At 38.5% G+C, this 20,125-nt stretch overlaps 1 protein-coding gene across 2 annotated transcripts; it reads right to left on the reverse strand.

Moving 5' to 3' along the window:
* Positions 1 to 41: 41 nt before the first annotated feature.
* LOC133623218 (uncharacterized) lies at positions 42 to 19,755 on the reverse strand. 2 transcript variants are annotated; one of them, XM_061986320.1, is made up of 28 exons: positions 19,633 to 19,752; positions 19,502 to 19,547; positions 19,327 to 19,378; positions 19,153 to 19,259; positions 19,043 to 19,076; positions 15,560 to 15,685; positions 12,350 to 12,838; positions 12,149 to 12,226; positions 8,442 to 8,537; positions 8,141 to 8,204; positions 7,904 to 8,051; positions 7,739 to 7,831; positions 7,555 to 7,667; positions 7,375 to 7,477; positions 7,189 to 7,302; positions 6,096 to 6,209; positions 5,789 to 6,019; positions 5,626 to 5,688; positions 5,402 to 5,503; positions 3,619 to 3,801; positions 3,404 to 3,535; positions 3,096 to 3,328; positions 2,923 to 3,037; positions 2,746 to 2,829; positions 2,474 to 2,670; positions 907 to 967; positions 645 to 824; positions 42 to 380 (listed from the first exon to the last, which is right to left on the reverse strand). In XM_061986320.1, the coding sequence occupies exons 2-28, from the start codon at positions 19,520 to 19,522 to the stop codon at positions 333 to 335; spliced, it is 3,381 nt and encodes a 1,126-aa protein (XP_061842304.1). In that variant the 5' UTR covers positions 19,523 to 19,547; positions 19,633 to 19,752; the 3' UTR covers positions 42 to 332. The 2 variants fall into 2 exon arrangements, with proteins under 2 accessions (XP_061842304.1, XP_061842305.1); XM_061986321.1 differs by lacking the exons at positions 42 to 380; positions 645 to 824; positions 907 to 967 and adding an exon at positions 1,017 to 2,185 and having other exon boundaries at positions 19,633 to 19,755.
* Positions 19,756 to 20,125: the final 370 nt, after the last annotated feature.

Consider the following 20,125-nt stretch of genomic DNA (forward strand, 5'->3'; position numbering starts at 1 on the left):
CACAATTAAATCAATAAAGTTAATTACATGTTTATTTGGAAAGATCACTTCAAATGTACAATTTCAACAAGTAACTTTTATGACCATACAAATAAGACCTTTTTATGAGGTTTTCTGACATCTCCTGTTAAATCTGAAAACCTTGAGCCATAAGGCATTGACACATAGAAAAATGCATACGACAACTAAACCTTTGGTTGTGTCATTTGTCACTGTGACCTGCTTGTTAAACTGTTATCTTTAGTACACAAAACGAGGAATGATTAATTTCTTCTGAAATGCAAAACGTGTTCAAGAAATAGTGCATGTGGTGCCCTTAACTTGAGACTGCCTTAATGGACAAGGGACTCTGAATTCTCCCCACTATCTTGAAGTGTGTGCTGTAAAAGAAAACAAATGGATGGATAATTTGCCTTACTTTCTGTAACATAATCACCATTTGTTAAAAAATACATTTTGTCGGTTCTATCAGAAAAGCAATGATGACAAATATGACTACTCTTAGTATTCACAGAAAGCAAATGGGGTTGTTTAAAGTTATCTCTTGACTGACTGTATAATTCACAGTGTGCAAGAAATGCAAAAAAGAATGCACATATAAAATGGGACGAGCAATGGCATAACTTTTAAAGACCAAAACTCACTGTTGGTAGGCAGGGTCCTGTCTTCACAGGTGTTGGCCTACATGTCTGGTTCTCTACACGGAGCTGCTTGACTCTGCTCTGCAAGTAATGTACAAGTTTTAATGAGGCCACATCTGACGGGACGTGGGGTGCAGCAGCATAAACGCAGGTGGAGTACTTGGAATACAGCGCATCCTGATGCTGATGGGAGAAGGACAAGAGGTGTATATAAATAAAATGAACATATTCAAGGGTGTCATTTATGCAAACAGTAGAATGGTACCTTATTGCTAAGCCTCGTCTGACCATCCGACTTTTGCGTCTCTTGTATATTTGATGGTTTTCTTAAAAAAGAAAAAACACATTTTAAACACGAGTGACATTGCTTTAAAACAGGGCTATTCAACTAAATTATTCTCGGGGCCACGTTTCCAGAAAAGTAAGCATCCTCTATAGAGGACATTTAATTTTGGTCTATTTCTTTTGGCAGAGTTACCGCAGCACTCAGGTTTTTAAGAACCTACTGAAAAAAGACACGCAGTCATCTCTAGACAGCACTCAATTGCTGCAAAAATGTGAGTCCTTTCACAAGTTTTTTGCACATAACTCACGTGCCACCAGTTGAATAGCAATTTTGATGAGGAAAAAGAGAGGACCTAAAATGGACCCTTGAGGAACACCATGAGTAACTACAGCTGAACAAATGGCTACTGACTATCTGAAAAAAAAAACAAGCCACAGCAACACCTTAGTTACATAAATCACATGCCAAAAAAAATGTGTTCCTGACGAAAAGGAGGTGACCCTAAAGGGTGGCCTTGATGAACGCTTCAATTATGTAAATCACAAGTTTGACCCCAGTGTTCATGTTTGCTCGTACTGTTTAAATGTCAAAATGTTGTACCTGTGCTCCATGTTTGCTATCAACCTGTGCGGTCAATTTGCATGATGCCTTTAAATGATTTCTTGAGGCTAGCATTTACATTACACACACAAATCTCATCAGTATTGCTTGGTATTCCCACCTGGATCAGCAAAAAAAAGTAGTGTGTACAGCAGGGATATTCAAATAAATTGTTTTGGGGGCTACATTTCCTGAAAGCTAAGGACCAGGGGGCTTAGACATCTCCCTTCAATATTATTCTTATTTTGAGAACCAGCATCATACGCAGGAGACTTTTGTTTTTGGTCAATTTATTTTAATCAGTTGCAAATTTCTTCAGAACATAGCCCTGTTAAGCAAAATACAAAAGGTCCACTGTTGTGGACGCGGGCCTTCAGGAGGTTAAAATGCTAATACAAGGATCTGCCAATGTGTTTAATATGGTCCAAGTTCCTCTATATAACAGAATAACTCTGGTGTTTTTAGAAATTTGTTGAAAAAATGGCCCCGTGCCACCAATTGAATAGCAGTGCTCTACAAGGTTGGTTGACTATGGACTAATCAGAATATCAGTGAGTGAAGGTGAGATCATGCTGGTTAGAATCAGTTCAGTATTAGTATTCAGCTATTCTTCTCCCTTTACATAATTTACCTGCCCTTTAATAACTTTGTCCTGCACCTGAGGGATGGCAAACAGATTAAAGCAAAATCAAAATACTTTTAAACATTAATAAAATAAGTTAGAATGGTCAATGAGGGTCTTTCTTTCCAGACTGTCATTGATTTTAAAGCTCCTAAAACAAATATAAATGAATACAATCAATCATATACTGTAACTACACATTGTACTGTGTATAACTGTACAGTATGTGATCAATACAGTTTGATTGGGTTATGCCTTCAGTTATGTGTGGTGAGTGTAGAAGAGCAGAATAGCAGGAGTTTTTGAAACACTTTGCTATGTCACCTTTCCAGTTCGGCGGTCAACTCTTCCTCAAACTTGCAGGCCAGACGAGCAGTGGTCTGTTCTTTCCACTGAGACATGTTCCTCTGGATCTGCCTCAGCTCCATGTCTTTGGCCTCCAGCTGCTTGCGAAGAGAGGCCTCCAGCCCCCCGTCACTCGTAAAAAAACATTTCAGACTGCTCAGCTCCTCAATGTGCTCCTGGGTCGACGAGACAGGACATTTGATATAAATAAAAAAAAATAAAAAAAACATAACTTCACTTTGTGATGAGACCTGAATGAGACGTTCCTTCAGAGAATCCAAGACTAGGTTTCGCTCGGTCCTCAACTGTTGCCTCTGAATCCTTAACTCTCGTTCCTGAAAGAAACCCATCTTGACTTGTGGGCATGTGTTCATGAAATTGGCTGCTTTAGCATGAACTAATCACTCTGTCAAAACTACAGTATATACCTTGTCTTTAAGCAGCTGCTCACTGCTTTGCTTCAGTGTATCCAACTCCTGAAGCAAAAGCTTCAAGGGGTCTTCTAGAGACTTCAGGTAGGTTATAGCCTCATCTATGGTAGGGCTGTTGCATGCAAACCATTAGTTGTTTGCAATCTTAACTCTAAGAGGGTAAAGTATACCTGGGAATGAGCTTTAGTGTATTTTGTTTGCCACCACTCTGCTCCATTGAGAGGTGGAGATGCTCACACTCAGCCACCAACTTCTGAGCCCAGACCCTGATCTGCTGCTCCTGCTCAGCTTTGGCTTCATTATGGCTTATATCCTTCTCTTCAAGCATCTGGTGCATCTTTGCAGCTTCTCCCTTTGCCAGCAGAGCAGCCTGCTCCAGCTGAAGCACAGTCCTCCCACTCTCCTGCGATAGACTCACACTTTTTTAGCTTACTTACCGCTCAAGATAATTTCTGTCAACACAGAAATTATCTCGTACCTGCAGCATGTGTTTCTGCAACCTCTCCATCTCGGCCTGGTGCTCCTCCTTCAGTGACCTGCAGATGACGGTGCGCAGAGACTCGTGCTCTCGCTGCTGTACAATGCGCTCACCTTCCAGCTCTTGGACTCTCTTAGGATACAATCATACAAGAATTAGATAAAAATAGTATCTAAGAAAGTACCGTGACTAGACATTGCTGAGAGTCATCTTACACGTTGCATCTCTGTCACTTTGTCCTGAAGAGTCAGTACATTTTTCTGTTCTTGCTGCATCTCACTCCTTGCGGTTTCCAGGCTCTTCCTATTCTGCTCTTCCAGTAAACTACAGTGAAAGTGCACAGCTTCCATCTTCTCTAACTCCCACTTCCTCCTCTCCTCTTCTATGGCCTTGTGCACCTAAAAGCAGAGTGGTTATTTCATGAAGCAATTAACAGGTCTGTCTAATAATTGCCAACAGGAAGCTATACGTGAAGCTAGGTAAACACAGGTCTATAGCTCAAAATATATCTTGAGGCGTGCCCAAGGGATCAACACGAGGGCCTGAATTGTTCAATATCTATGTAAACAACATTTGTAAAATACCAAAAGACTTAAAGTTACAGACGATACGACTGCATTTTGCTCAGGAGACAACACACAGAAGCAAATAATAGCAGTGGAAATTGATAACTTAAAAGGATGGTTTGACAAAAATTTTGAACCTAAGTAACACTAAAAATAATACTATTTAGAAACATGAGGAAAGTCAGTCAAACACAAAAAGATGGTGTAGAGTTGACAGGGTAAAATACATCAAATTTTTAGGTGTAATAATTGATGTTAAAATGAACCTGAAATCCATCCATCCATCCATCCATGTTCTACCGCTTGTCCCTTTTGGGGTCGCGGGGGATGCTGGAGCCTATCACAGCTGCATTCGGGCGGTAGGCGGGGTACACCTTGGACAAGTTGCCACCTCCTCGCAGGGCCAACACAGATAGACAACATTCACACTCACATTCACACTGGAAATATCATATAAAAATATACAACAAAAGGAAGCAAGAAATATATCAATATTGAACAAAGCAAAATATGTTCTGGACCAAAAATCACTATTCTCATACTCTCTATTGCTCGCTAGTGTTACCATATCTGAATTAATGTGTAAAAATAACTACAAAAATAATATGCATCATATTACCGTATTACAAAAGAGGTCAGTTAGAATAATACATAATATTAGTAATATAGAACATTCAAATCCTTTATTTATTGAATCAAAAATATTGAAATTCAATCTTTGCAAACAGCTAAAATGATGTAAAAAAATAACACTCGGCTGCTACCCAAAAAAGAATAACAATTCTTCTCAATAAAAAAAGAAAAATATAATCTTAGGGAAAGAATTCACATGAATTAAATTTAATCATGGAATGGATTAAGCAAATAAATCAAACAATTTACCTAAACAATCCACTTTAAGGATCTGTTCAAACTCAAAGTGTTTACAAAGTACAAGGACGAAGAATCCTGATAAACATCTTGAACGAAATCGAAAACATAGATTATCTTATTTATCTCATTATGTGAAACATAACTTACTAAACCATTTATTGATGAGAACTTAATTTATTAATTTAATTAATTTGTGTTTTATATTGAGCACAGAATGTAACTTGAGTTTGTAATTTCTTTGAAGTGGAATAGGGTTGGTATTAAATAAGCTCTGCTCCTTCTATCCGCTTTTCGGACATGAAGCTGGATATATATGATGTACCGTATTGTAACTATATGGATGTTCAAATAAATTAAAAACCATACAACCAGTGTGTGTGTGAATGGTTGTCTTTCTATCTGTCTTGGCCCTGTGATGAGGTAGAGACTTGTCCAGGGTGTACCCTGCCTTCCGCCCAAGTGCAGCTGGAATAGGCTCCAGTCCCCCAACGTTCCAAAGAAGGACAAGCGGTAGAAAGTGATTGGATGGATGGATGGAAACCATAACCATTGACAACACCTTTTCCAGTGTTTCCGTGTGCAGCTCTTCTTCACGTTTCTTGGACTCCTCCTTCTGGTGCTCAAGAGAATTCTTCAGTCTTTTTGCTTCATCTTCCCTTGCCTGCCAGTGTTTGATACATCATGTATTAAAATGTGTGCATCAGCGTGTCTTTGACATTTCAGTACACAACATATTGCTATCTCTCTCATTGCATGTTCATTACTTTATCATCATTTCCTCACCTTTTGTGTTTGCTGCTCATGGGTCAAGACTAAATCTTTCATCTGCTGCTTCAGAGCTGCCTCCTAAAATACAAATAGTAATAATATTTTTTCCACATACACTGATAGTAATTGTGTATGTGACACAAGGAAAACAAACACATTTATCATGACAAATGATCACCATCGTTGAGTGTGTGTGTTCTCTGGCTTCTTTAAGAGCATTGTAGTGTTGGCCTTTCGTGAACTCTAGCTCCCCCCTCAATCTGTCTCCTTCTGCTTGTAAGCCTCCACGTTTCTCCTGTAAGTCCAGCAGTTGTTGCTCCTTTTGATCTAACATTTTCTCCAGTGTGTCAACGCGAGCTTTACAAGCTCCCAGTTCTCTCTGCAGTTCACGTGTTTGACACTGAATTCTCTAAAAGAAATAGAAAGGACAATTATGCAATTTTTTGGACGAACTAAAATGAAAAGATAGCAAAGAGTGTGTTCACCTCGTTCTCCTCATTTTTCTGCCTCTCTTTCCCCTCCAGACAAGTACATCTGTTCCTCAGTGAGGTCTCTGCCTCTGAGACCCTCAATAGTTCCTCACAAGTTTCCTCCAACATCTGCTCCAACACAATTATGTGAATAATGTATGGTAGAGTTATACAATACAAAAGGGATTTTCAACTAAATTGTTTTGGCGGCCACATTTCCAGAAAACTAAGGACTGGGGTGCGTACTTTTCCCTTCACTATTAGTCGTATTTTTACACTACAGAGAACCAATGTTCTATACAGAAGACTTTTTATTTCAGTCTATTTATTTAGTCAGAGTTACAGGAGTGCTCTGCTGTTTTTAAAGACCTTCTGCAAAAATGTGAGTGTCTTACAAGTTTTTAGAACCAAGCTCACAGGCCACCAGTTGAATAGTGTGAATGATGAAAATGGACCTAAATGGAACCTTGAAGAACACTACTAGTATAACTAAAGATGTTGAACAAATGAAAACTGACTGCATCTGAATTAAACAAGTTACAACAACACCTTAGTTACATGAATCACATTGTGAAAAACATGTGAAACTGCCAAAAAGGAAAGGACTTAAAGGGGTGCCTTGAGGAACACCTCAGTTATGTAAATAACAAGTTTGAACCCCAGTGTTCTATGTTTGCTACCAAGGTAAAATTGTCAATGCGAGGATGTCCCAATGTGTTTACAGAGGTCCAAGTTCATCTATACAACAGGCGCCCTCTAGTGTTTTTAGGAATTTACTGCAAAAATGGTTGTCAACTGAACTCAGGGGCCCGGTATGGAGTCATTCCTGGATTTGAATAGCTCTGCAATTCCCTCACTAATTTCCTAGCTTGCACACAGCTACAATGAATACAAATATATTTGGCCACTGTACAGTAAGCTTTCTTATTTTAAAGATATTTTCCACAGTGTTTTTTTTTTTAAATAATTGTATCTATTGTTTTCTTCTTGTAATAAAGAACTGATATACTACAATTTAAATGTGTTAATTGTATAGGTTGATGAATCTATTAACATCCAGGATTATAGCATTGCTATACAACAACTTAGCTGGTAATAAGTACAGTACTTGTTGCATGGATTCTAGCTTCTCTCTTGCCCGCCGCTGCTCAGAGAAGAGTTCAGTTTTGGCACAATCCAGCTGTCTGTCCAACTCCTGCCTTTCCAACACAAACATGTTGTTCTGTTTGCAAAATAAAATAATATATTAGTGGAGCGTGCCAAGGAAGCATGTTGAGATATTGTTGAACAGCACCTTTTCCACACAGAACTGTTCTTTCTTCTTTAGTTCTTTTTCCATACTTCTAAGCTCTATGACACAAGACTCTTTTTCCCTCTGAAGTTTCTGCAACTGGCAACTACACACCAACATAATACAAACGTATTTGATACAAATTCATGTAAGCATAACATAGCACAACTGTTGATATGATACCTCATTGAGTCTCTATCTGCTTTACTGTCTTTTAGCAAATGCTCAAGTTGTTTTTTTTCTGTCTCCATGTGCTCCGACTCAGCACTGAGACGCTCCAGATCCTGCATGGCATGCTGGGAAAAACAAACATAATCAAATGAGTAGAAAATCTGTCAATGACTCAGAATGCTACAGTACACCCTACCTTTCTCCTCAGCTGCAATTCAGAGAGGGAGTGCTCAACCTCAGCTAAATGAGACTTTCTCATTCGTAGAGTCTCCTCCTCTTTCTCACATTTCTAAATTAGACAACTTACATGATGACAGGTTCAAACGCAGTTGACCATGCACACAAGTCCGCTCAATATTACTTGTCTCAGGGAGGACAGTCGAGTGTTCATTTTCTCCCAAGCTGAGTGCATTTTCTCTGATGCCCTCTCAAGCTGGGACCTCCTGCTCCAGTCTTCATTTGACTCCTCATTTAAGTCTTTGTGCTCATTGCCCAAAGAAAACTCAGCTCTTGGATGGAAAAATAGACATAAAAAAATAAAATTAAACTCATACATATCAATCCAAGAGACGAACATGCTTAGCATAACTTATTTTACCTTGACATATCTCCTCTACCACACTGAGCTTTAGGGAGAAGAGAGCTTTTGTTTTGAAAATCTCCTGTGGATCACAGAACATTAGTAATAACATATTCCCTTCTATACTTAATATCTGTACAATATTAGAAAGTAACATCTTAAAACTGATGTTGATTGATGCTCACTCGCCCTTAAGGGCGTGCCACGAAAAATTAGAGCACCCCAGCCTGGGGGGAGTATGTCATAACATTTGATTCCTACGTTGATTGAGACCGATTCTTTTTTTGTGCACTAGATTTTAAATTTTTCAGTCTCTTACCGGCACGTTTCAGGAGATGTTCTCTTACTTGCACTGTACAGACCGAGTCAAGATCACTGTCAATAGACACTGTGTCAAAATTCCACAGTTGTACGCCTGTAACACAGCAACAACAAAACTAAGTATGATACTATGCACCTCTACACCACTGCAAACCCCAATCATAATAATAAACACATTGTTAAATTCTTACCTCTTTTACAGTGTGCATTGAACATCACCATTATTATATTTTCGAAGACAATGTTTAAATCTACTCTTGTATTCAATTGTGGTTTTAGATATGGTCCTTCTCATAGATTCATTTTAATATGTGCTCAGCACTGGTGCCCCCAGATATTGCTCACATGAAGTGGATAAAACCAAACCAATTAGAGTTGATGAGCCATAACATCACAAGCTGACATCTCAGTCAATGTAAACAAGGAAGTGAGGGCGTGCGAATGGGCATTTGAATTATCTTGAAGCCACTGACAGCTTCTGGCAAGTGCATTATGTATGACCCAGAGGTGGTAGTAATGTGCTGGATTTACTTAGATACATTTACTTAAGTCACTTTTTGGATAAATTTAACTTATCAGAGTACCGGTAGTTTTGATGCAATATAGTTTTTACTTTTACTTGAGAATTTTTGTGAAGAAAAAACATTACTTTTGCTCTGTTACACAGAGTTTCATCCAGATTGTAAAATACTTATTTACATCATCATTATATTCATGTATAATCTATTGATTACTGCTTGTAACACAGTTGAATGATGCAGGGAAATTAGCCGGACTCAAATTGAATGTCAAAAAGACCGAAGTGATGAACAGCGGTGTAAGAAGTAACCACACGATAACAATAGATCAGGGGTCACCAACGCGGTGCCCGCGGGCACCAGGTAGCCAGTAAGGACCAGATGAGTAGCCCGCTGGCCTGTTCTAAAAATAGCTCAAATAGCAGCACTTACCAGTGAGCTGCCTCTATTTTTTCAATTGTATTTATTTACTAGCAAGCTGGTCTTGCTTTGCTCGACATTTTTAATTCTAAGACATCCATTGCATTCGGTCTCCCCTAGAGAGAGAGGGAGGGGGGGGGGGGGGTCACCCACATATGCGGTCCTCTCCAAGGTTTCTCATAGTCATTCACATCGACGTCCCACTGGGGTGAGTTTTTCCTTGCCCTTATGTGGGCTCTGTACCGAGGATGTCGTTGTGGCTTGTGCAGCCCTTTGAGACACTTGTGATTTAGGGCTATAAACATTGATTGATTAATTGATTGACAAAACTCAAATAGAATTTGAAAATCCAAGAAAATATTTTAAAGACTTGGTCTTCACTAACTGACAAAGAAACAGATAACAGATTTGGTGTCCAGTTCAAAGTGTGACATTATTTATTTAAAAATTTGAGAGTTGACTTTTGTATTTTACATAAATTATTATTTGTACAAACATGGTGCAAAGTAATTCATGGTTTGTTAAAAAATGTTAGTGGCTAGCTAGTTAAAATGGGTTATTGTGATTTCACAAGACTGTCTTAGAAGTGATCATTTGAAAATGTTCAATTTGAAAAATGTGCACTTAGAGAAAATATAAAAATAAAGTGTTGCATATTGATATTTATCTGTTTCTATATATATTTATTGTGAGAAATCATTAAGATGATCAGTGTTTCCACAAAGATAAATATAATTAATTATTAATAATAACAGAGTTAAAGGTAAATTGAGCAAAATGGCTATTTCTGGCAATTTATTTAAGTGTGTATCAAATTGGTAGCCCCTGCGATGAGGTGGCGACTTGTCCAGGGAGTACCCCGCCTTCTGCCCGATTGTAGCTGAGATAGGCTACAGTGCACCCCGCGACCCCAAAGGGAATAAGCGTTAGAAAATGGATGGATGGAAACTGGTAGCCCTTTGCATTAATCAGTACCCAAGAAGTAGCTCTTGGTTTCAAAAAGGTTGGTGACCCCTGCAATAGATGGACTGGAGGTGGTAGACCATTTCAAGTACCTCAGATCCATAACATCAGCAGATGGAAATTGCACAAAACATATCATTGCAAGAACTGGAATGGCAAATCAGAGACTGGGACAGCTGAATCACATCTGGAAAAAACGATCCATCACTACAGCATTGAAATTAAAAATCCTCAAGACAGTGATATGGCCAGTAATGCTATACGGATGTGAACGATGGACCATAAGAAACAACGAGGAGAAAATAATAAACACCGCAGAGATGTGGTGTTATAGGAGAATCTTGAGGATAAACTGGACGGACAAGAGAAGTTACAGTAGTATATTGCAAAAGCTGAATACAAAGGCTGAACTACTGAATATGGTAAAATCAAGAAAACTTAAATATTTTGGACATGCCTATAAGCACCAAAACTGTAACATCATAAAGAACGTTGCAAAATGTAAAATTGAAGGTAGAAGAAAACGAGGGAGACCAGCAATCTCCTACATGAATAACATCACCAAGTAGACACAGCTCTTCTTGAAAGAGGTTTTTAGTGTGTGCAAGATGCGTAATGAATGGCGCAAAATTTCTGGACAGGTTCCTAGCAGCTACCATCACTCCTGATGATGCTGAAAGAAGAAGAAAATTCTTGATGCTTGCAAAGACGTACTTATTCGGCTTGTGAGGGAGACATCTTCTACCGGACACTGTCACAAGACTCTGTTTTACCACTAGTTTGACTTTGATTCACCGATCAAACGGAGCCTGGTAGTCACATGACCGCAGTCAAATTTAACACTGTAAAAAGTAAAATTACGGCACGACTCTTAAATGTTTACTTACAAACTAGGAAAAATAACTTTTATATCATGCACTCTCATCTGTGTCAGTAGAAATGTTCACATTGCAGCCTGCAAGAATTCCATTGACAACTAAAGAAAATATGTTGCGATAAGTTGTGTATTATGTTTTAGCTGCAAATATGCTAACATTGGCCCTCTTATAACGCATAAGTGACCGAAAACTGTGCTTATTTTGTCTCTCACACGCACACACACAGCCAGAGACATACCAACTATGGTTATGGTGCAGGTACGATTAAAAAAATAGCTACTAAATAAATCAGAAGTTACTCAGTACCTGAGTAATTTTTCGATGAATACTAACTCTCACTCAAGTAATTATTTGGATGACTACTTTTTACTTTTACTTAAGTCATATAGTCAAAGCAGTGCATCTCAATTATTGCCCCTCCCCCCAATTTAAATAAGGTTGACAACCCAATAATATGTATGTATTTATTTGTACAAATCACTCTTTGAGTTGCTGAGTTGCCACCAAGCTGAAGACTTGTATATTGTTCAAAAACTAAAAAAAGATGCTAATACTAACTACTGGAAGTCCCTGGCCTCTCAGGGCCCCCTGACACCTCACTGCGTCCCGCAGGGAAGCACTGCTCTAAAGTTACGGTACTCTTGATAAAAATGTTTGGCTTCTCTACCCACCTCTGGTACGACCGCACAGGGTAGCATTGATGAAATAATCCACGTGAGCTCCCGCCAGTACATTTTTTAATGTGCCGTGAGCTGTTATTTTGTTTGGTCAATCACTGGTAATGTATGTTGATCTATGTAGTTAAAAAAGGCGAGTCCCGCGCAGGGTGCCATTAATGCTATAACCACCGAAGCTTGTACTGGATATCTTCAGACTGCAGGTGCATGTAAAGAGTGCATGTAGATACAGTACAATGTGTCTGGTACCTGCTAAACACCTGGCTTTCGGAGAAGAAATATGCTTGTGGTTCCGATGTTCTTTTTCCATCTCTGGGTCGTAAATGACTGAAACAGGATTGAGAAAATCAAGTATGTGCCATACTTATTATAAATACTGCCCTGTTAAACCACTATACAACTGCTATAGTCTTGATAAGAAACATAAAATGTTAAGTGTGATGCACTCACTGCAGCTATCTTCAGGAATCTGTGATGTGTTGTGCCTAGGTCCAACTCCTTTGTGTAGTTTTGAAATTCCAGGGCTGTGTGAAGGACATTGATCCTTTTGTTCTGGCTTGTACTTATTGCTTTTCTCATTCCGATATGCAGAACTGACACCACTGTCTATATTTTGGTGACTCTGGCAAGTGTCAGCATCAGAGATTAGTGTCCTCTCAGCCTTCTCCTCTGTGTCCAGCTCTTGTACATTGCCCTGTGGCATTGCCAAATCCACCATCTCCAGTCGAAAGCATCTCACAAAGTCCTCAGTGCAGATACTTTCTGAAGGAAGATGGTCTTCACCTGAAATTGCACCTTGCTCACATGCGTCTCCCAGAAGTCTTTCTAGTCTCCACAGGACCTGCTCCTTGTGAGACTCCGTCCCCATTTTGCTAATTGTCCATACATCCACGTCCTTTGTAGCCTCCACGAATGGGACAGGAGCTGTGATACTTCCATCTGCAGGAAGGGAGAAGAATGTCATACATCAGCAATAGCAACTAACACTTAACAGTATATCAGAGAATTTTCCATGTTTCAGGTACATTTTTGGTTGTGTAACTTCGAACAGAAGGATTTTTTCCTATGGTTTTATTTCCTTAAATTTTTTAATATTTTTTTTTTTAATTTGGCAGCACGGTGCTACAGGGGTTAGTGTGTGTGCCTCACAATGCGAAGGTCCTGGGTACGATCCACGGGCTCGGGGTCTTTCGGTGTGGAGTTTGCATGTTCTCTCCGTGACTGCGTAGGTTCCCGCTGGGTACTCCAGCTTCCGCCCACCTCTAAAGATGGGGATAGCTTGATTTGCAACACTAATTTGGCCCTAGTGTGTGAATGTTGTCTGTCTATCTGTGTTAGCCCTGAATGACCTGGATGAGGTGGCAACTTGTCCAGGGTGTACCCCGCCCTTCACCCGAGTGCAGCTGAGATAGGCTCCAGAACTTCCTGTGACCCCGAGAGAAACAACGGGGAGAAAATGGATGGATGGACTGATGTTTCAAATTCTTTCAGATATCAATGGTACACTGGGAAATATTTAGCCCAGTTATACAGGTGAAACTCGAGCGTGCAAAGATTTGTTTATTCTAGCAATTAGATTTACAAACTGAAACTAATATAAGACAAAGGCTCATAACATACAACTCAAGATATTTGAATATTTTTTTTTATATAATCTTGATGATTATTATGGCTTACAGTTACAATTGAAATTCTCAGAAAAATAGGAGTTTCAAAAACTGTAAGTCATAATATATAAAATTATAACAAATAAAGGCTTGACATATCTCACTTTGCATGTAATGAGTTTATATCACATATTAGTTTTACTTTTGAAATTGAATTGCTGACTTGAATGGACTTTTGCACAATTTTAAATTTTCTGAGTTGCACTAGTACAGTGGTTCTTAACCTTGTTGGATACCGAAGCCCACCAGTTTCATATGCGCATTCACCGAACCCTTCTTTAGTGAAAAATAAAATGTTTTTTTTCAAATTCAAGACAAAGTTATATGTTTTTGGTAATACTTTAGTATTGGTTAGGGTTAGGGTTACGGTTAGGGCCAGGGTTAGAGGGTTAGGGCCAGGGTTAGAGGGTTAGGGTTATAATAAGGCCATGCCGAATAAGGCATTAATAAGTACTTAATAATGACTAGTTAAGAGCCAATATGTTACTAATTTGCATGTCTAAGCAACTAATTAATGGTGAATGTTCCCCATACTAAAGTGTTCCCATGTTTTTTTACTGGTGCACAAAATGAACCGTGCATGAACATCACCTTGTTCAAACAACAAAACCAACACAGTGCATAAACTCACAACAAATTACACACCTGCAAATCAGTCTGACTTCTACTGTTGCCGTATCCGTAATACGCCTATAGGGAGAAGTTTGTATTTACACGATGAGTCGGGTGTGTTTTGACCTCCACCGAACCCCTGAGCCCGACTCACCGAACCCCTAGGGTTCGATCGAACCCAGGTTAAGAACCACTGCACTAGTAAGTAGTGTCACCAGCGTGGAGGTAGCTTTGAGCGACGCGACTCAAAGATGCAGCAGACGAGAGGCAGATGGTGGGTAAAAGTAATATTCTTTAATAAAGCAAAAGAAAACGCACTGACGAGGGAATGGGAAAACACGCAAATAATAGTGACAGAAACAAAAGAAGGCGAGTGCAAACAGAATTGCACAAGGCACTGAACTTCCTTTGTGGACGATCAAATAGGCGTTAAGCACAGCAGTGCAGTGCATAACAAATGACAATGTTCTGGTGCCGTCTTCAAAATAGGGAACTGATTGGCAACCGGGTGCAGGTGTGTCCTGGTTGCCAATCAGGCAGCAGGTTTAAATGCCTGTGTATGGCACAAAATAAGGGAACAGGACAGGAACTAAAATACCATACACAGAGAAAACATAAGTCCAAAACAGTCACAAGCGTGTGACAAGTAGCACGAGGAATTCAAAAGCGTATAAAACATTTCTGGATGTATTTTTTTTTTTACTTTTTGCTCAAATCTCTTAATCAACTTCAGCCTTAAAGAAACAAATCAAATGTCTTGTTTTTAAATGTTTTTATTTCAAACCTTTGAATGTCCATTTGACCTAAATATGTAATGAAAAATGTGCATACAATGAGTAATCCTTTATACAGTAAATGTTAAAGGGTTGAGCTACTAGGGTAAAGATAAGGCCTGAATAAACATAAAATAGGTAATAAAACAAATGTATGCATTTTTATATACACTCTTAACTCCCTGAGGACTTTTCTCGTCCTGACTCTACTTAACTTCTATTCAATTATGTATGCCACAAAGGGTTAAAAGCGCAGTTTTTGTGGCAAAATGTGTGGCTCACAAAACATTTCAAAATATATAAAGACAATAGAATATACAATACAAAACAGCATTCAAAGAGCAGTAAGATTTAAACGTGTCACCAGCAAAACAAATGAATGAGTGATTGACTAAATCTCTTAAATCTGATGAGATTTTCGCATCTAAACTTGTTAACTAGATTTGGGTTTTCAAATGTACAATCTGGATGTAACAGTATTATACTTGGCATTCTGTGTGCATGCATACAATTTGACAAAATGTTATTTTCTTTTTTTAAGCAATCATGAAATTTGAAATACCGACAAGTAATAAATACCCCTGAATGGTCGTGATGCTAGAGTGTACCTGATGTTTGTTCTGCAGTTGGAGAGTCCATTAAATCCAAACAAGACATGGGAGTGTCATTTGTCTGGGACACTGTACTGCCCAGTCCTGTGTCCTTGCTCAGAGACTCACTCCACTTAAATGGTGCTCGAAACATGTAAAAAAACAAAGATTATCACCTAAACATTACATTCAGATATGACATTTAGGGCCTGATTTACTATTGCGTGTATTAAAACACATGCAATCTTAACGGCACACGCAAAGCTGATCTACTAAGCTTGCGCACAGAGGATTGTGTCTCTTAAATGAGCGAAATAGCGAGTACAATCCATGGATCGTGTCTGCCTATGTGCAGATTGTTTGCTGATCATCGCAACGTCCACAATTCTGGGAGGGGCAAATGCAAAAGTAATAATTTCTCACTCGTAATGTGATTTATCAAGACTGAAACTGTACTGTGGCTGTTTTGCGTCTATATTTAGCACATTTGGAAGGTACATGCAACTGGCGCAGTTAAGCACAAATGTCCGTGCCAAGGTCAGAAGAGGTCGATGGCAACATTGGCTTCAGACGATGGAGAGAATCTTCCTGGCTCGTGTCAATAATCGACATATTTCTGTCAGAAATTTAAATTATTAAACATTTATTGTGTGCAGCAAATTCCTGTTTGAGCTGATGAATGGCTCTCAAACATCTATTCCATGCCCTCTTTTGGAACATAAACAGGTAGGGTAAATAGGGTTAAAGGGTAAAAGGGTAGACTTAAACAAAATTCAACCAAGACTCAGGGGTCACTAATATTTTTTAAGCCCAAGATCTCCAACCTTAAGGTTAAAAAAGTGATTACACATTTAAAGTTATGGTATTGTTAATTTTTGGTTATTAATAAAAAATGTCTGCTTTTTCTCTTCATGCTTACCTTTTTTGTCTGTTCAGATTGTTTTTCTTCACAGTCACTCCCCCCCAAATTGTTAACTGACTTATGGGCTGATCTAAAGACAGCAGTCCACAAAACAATGTTGTTGTTTTTTAATGATGTCCCTTTTTTCATTTAGGAGATGTACTGTATTAAAATACTTCTAAAAAGAAAAAAAATATTGCAAAATGCTTTTTCTTCTTTGAAATTATTGCAGATTGTCGTGCGGACTGTCAGAGCACACCTTCTGCATGCTAACAAAAGGTTCTGTTGTCTATATTGCGCTTCTGTATTGCATAAAAGGTCACACAGATTGTAGTTGTGTGCTGCATGTACAACATAGTAGTGTTGCCCCGATACCAATATTTTGCTACCAGTACCAAAATGTTTTTCAGTACTTTTTGATACTTTTCAAAATAAATGGGACCACAACAAAATGTTATATTGGCTTTATTTTAACATACAATCTTATGATACATTAAGTATACGTTTCTTATTGCAAACAAAGAACAATACATGAATTAAAAGTTTTTTATTGCAAACAAAGAACGATACATTAATTAAAAGTTTCTTATTGCAAACAAAGAACAATTGTGGCATTAAATAACATAGTGAACATATTAGACAATTTATCTGTTACAACTTCTCTTCTTCTTTTTTATGGGTTACAAAGACTCCTAATTTAGCTGCTGTCGTATGCAGCAACATATAGAGTCATTTCCGATTGTATTATTTTGCCAAAATTCTGATTACGTGGGACACAGCGGTAAAAATGGATAGATAGTTGTATTATTAATGTACTTGTTACAGTAATGTACTGTTGCTATCTGGTTACTTTGTGTTTTAACATATTTTATCTGCACTTCTATTAAAATGCAATGAACACTTATTCTTCTGTTGTTTGGATACTTTAGATACGTTTTGGGTGATGCTACAAAGTTGGTTACCGATCCAATACCAAGTGGTTACAGGGTCTTACATTGGTCATACTTGAAGTCCTCACATGTCCAGGGACGTATTTCCTGAGTTTATAAACCATAAAATAAATAAAAGATTTTGAGATATTAAATATATCAATGTAATCGTTGTAGTCTGGACTATATACAGCTCTTGTACTTGGTATAACTACAATCGATGTTTGTGTAAATCCACCAATTTGTTTATATTCAGAAGCGCTAGATTGCTGTTAGCGGTTAGCTAGTGTATCCTCCTACGGTGTGTAGTGAAGCATATTAGCTATTCCTCATCCTGCAGGCATGACATTTGTAAGAAAGAAAGTTTATTTGTCTCCATGGCGGCAAGGATTAGTGATTTAGAAGTAGCTAAAACACTGTAGACGTACGTTAGTTGCTAGCTAGCTAGCTATGTTTTAAGGCACTGTTCTTCAGTGTTTATAGCTCCACCTTTCTTAGTTTTTAAGCCAAAATACGTCCATTCTCACTCTTCTATCTCGACCCTGTTTCCGCTTGTAAGTGCCCTGTGTGTGTGTTGACTCGCGACATGCGCCTCAGCTCATATAACCAGCAACGTCGCCACGGCACGCTATTATGTCCATAAAAAAAAAAGAAGTACTTGCAGTATAGTACCTTTTTTATTGCATTATTACCACTGTACTATATATTAGTACTGGTATGCCATACAACCTCGCGTTCTGCACTTGTACTAGCTATCACTTTCACACACAGTCTTAGTAGATCACCTGCAACATGCCCACTAACTTAAAAGTTTACATGTCATTAAGCATTTGTTATTTTTAGAGATGTCCGATAATATAATGCTTTAAAATGTAATATCGGAAATTATCAGTATCGGTTTCAAAAAGTAAAATGTATGACTTTTTAAAATGCCGCTGTACGGAGTGGTACACGAACGTAGGGAGAAGTACAGAGCGCCAATAAACTTTAAAGGCACTGCCTTTGCGTGCCGGCCCAATCACTTAATATCTACGGCTTTTCACACACATAAGTGAATGCAAGATACTTGCTCAACAGCCATACAGGTCACACTGAGGGTGGCCGTATAAACAACTTTAACACTGTGAACCCACACCAAACAAGAATGACAAACACATTTCGGGAGAACATCCGCACCGTAACATAACATAAACACAACAGAACAAATACCCAGAACTCCTTGCAGCACTAACTCTTCCGGGGCGCTACAATATACACCCCCGCTATCCCCTAAACCCCCCGCCCATCTCTACCTCCTCATGCTCTCTCAGGGAGAACATGTCCCAAATTCCAAGCTGCTGTTTTGAGGCACGTTAAAAAAAATAATGCACTTTGTGACTTCAATAATAAATATGGCAGTGCCATGTTGGCATTTTTTTCCATAACTTGAGTTGATTTATTTTGGAAAACCTTGTTACATTGTTTAATGCATCCAGCGGGGCATCACAACAAAATTAGGCATAATAATGTGTTAATTCCACGACTGTTTATATCGGTATTGGTTGATATCGGAATCGGTAATTAAGAGTTGGACAATATTGGATATCGGCAAAAAAGCCATTATCGGACATCTCTAGTTATTTTTGATCTTTGTAGATCAGGCCCATAGTGTTTCAGGTATGTATGTCTAACCTGATTTTCTGCCGTCTTGTTTGCAGGTGTTGACCTGCGTGTTAATTCAATCATTATTATTTATTCAAAGTTAATTATAAATAAAAAAAGAAAGGGGAAAAATGACAGACCTGCAGTTTTTTAAGCTGAGCATCAATAGCATCCAACAGGAAGTCACAGGGGTCTGGTCTGAGAGGTGAACGATGCTGTTCAGATCCACTTCGGTTGTTGTTAATGTCTGTGAGGGTACAGCCAGAACATACCACTCATGGGTCTGATTGTCTTTATCGTGAATAATTACACACCTTGTTGAAGAAGACCATCGGTGTCCCCTCTGCTATGTTCCTCCATGTTGTGCTGGCCAGACAAATAGATTCTGACTTTGGTTGTTGGGTTTCAAACAATGAGGAATTGAGGGGCTTCTGTTGCTTAGTTGTCATGGAAACCGAGACAGTTTAGCTAGCTAGCAGGGTAACTTACTTGTTTGACTAGAGACACCATTAATTGTTTTGTCCTTCTCCCACTTCTAGAAATGAAAACGTAGACGGTTATTCCACTTATTGTTCGATTTAGTATCTCCACAAAGTAGGATAAACAGAGAAAAAGCAAACCTGAGACGTGCTGGTCAACTCGAAGACAGAGGGTTCAGAGTCACACGGCTGCTATGGTGGATCGTGATTGACACGCGCGTGACTTGGTTTCCATGGTGATGGCTGAACAGCGCGCAAGTTTGGCTAGCAGTGTTAGCACAATAGGTTAATTGCAATGCAGATAATACAAACTATTATTGTTTTAAAAGCAGTCATTAATAAATAGGATCATACATCAATTGTATTTTTTTTCTCAATTAATTTTTTTTATTACTAATATTAGTATTACTCAAAATGTGTAGGACAATTTTTGCCATGTTTAACGTTTGACTGTATGTGAAATTCACCAGAGGATATTAGACAAAATGTAATTATCATCTCTGTCTGCTAGTTTAGTTATTCACGCAGAGAAATTATTGAAAGCAATTGAAAATCCAATTTTTAAACGCACATTTAATAATTTTGGTTAATATTTCAATTTGGACTACAGCTATCAAATATTATTTTTCATTTG

Source organism: Nerophis lumbriciformis, linkage group LG12, assembly GCF_033978685.3.
Source record: "Nerophis lumbriciformis linkage group LG12, RoL_Nlum_v2.1, whole genome shotgun sequence".
Lineage (NCBI taxonomy): Eukaryota > Metazoa > Chordata > Actinopteri > Syngnathiformes > Syngnathidae > Nerophis > Nerophis lumbriciformis.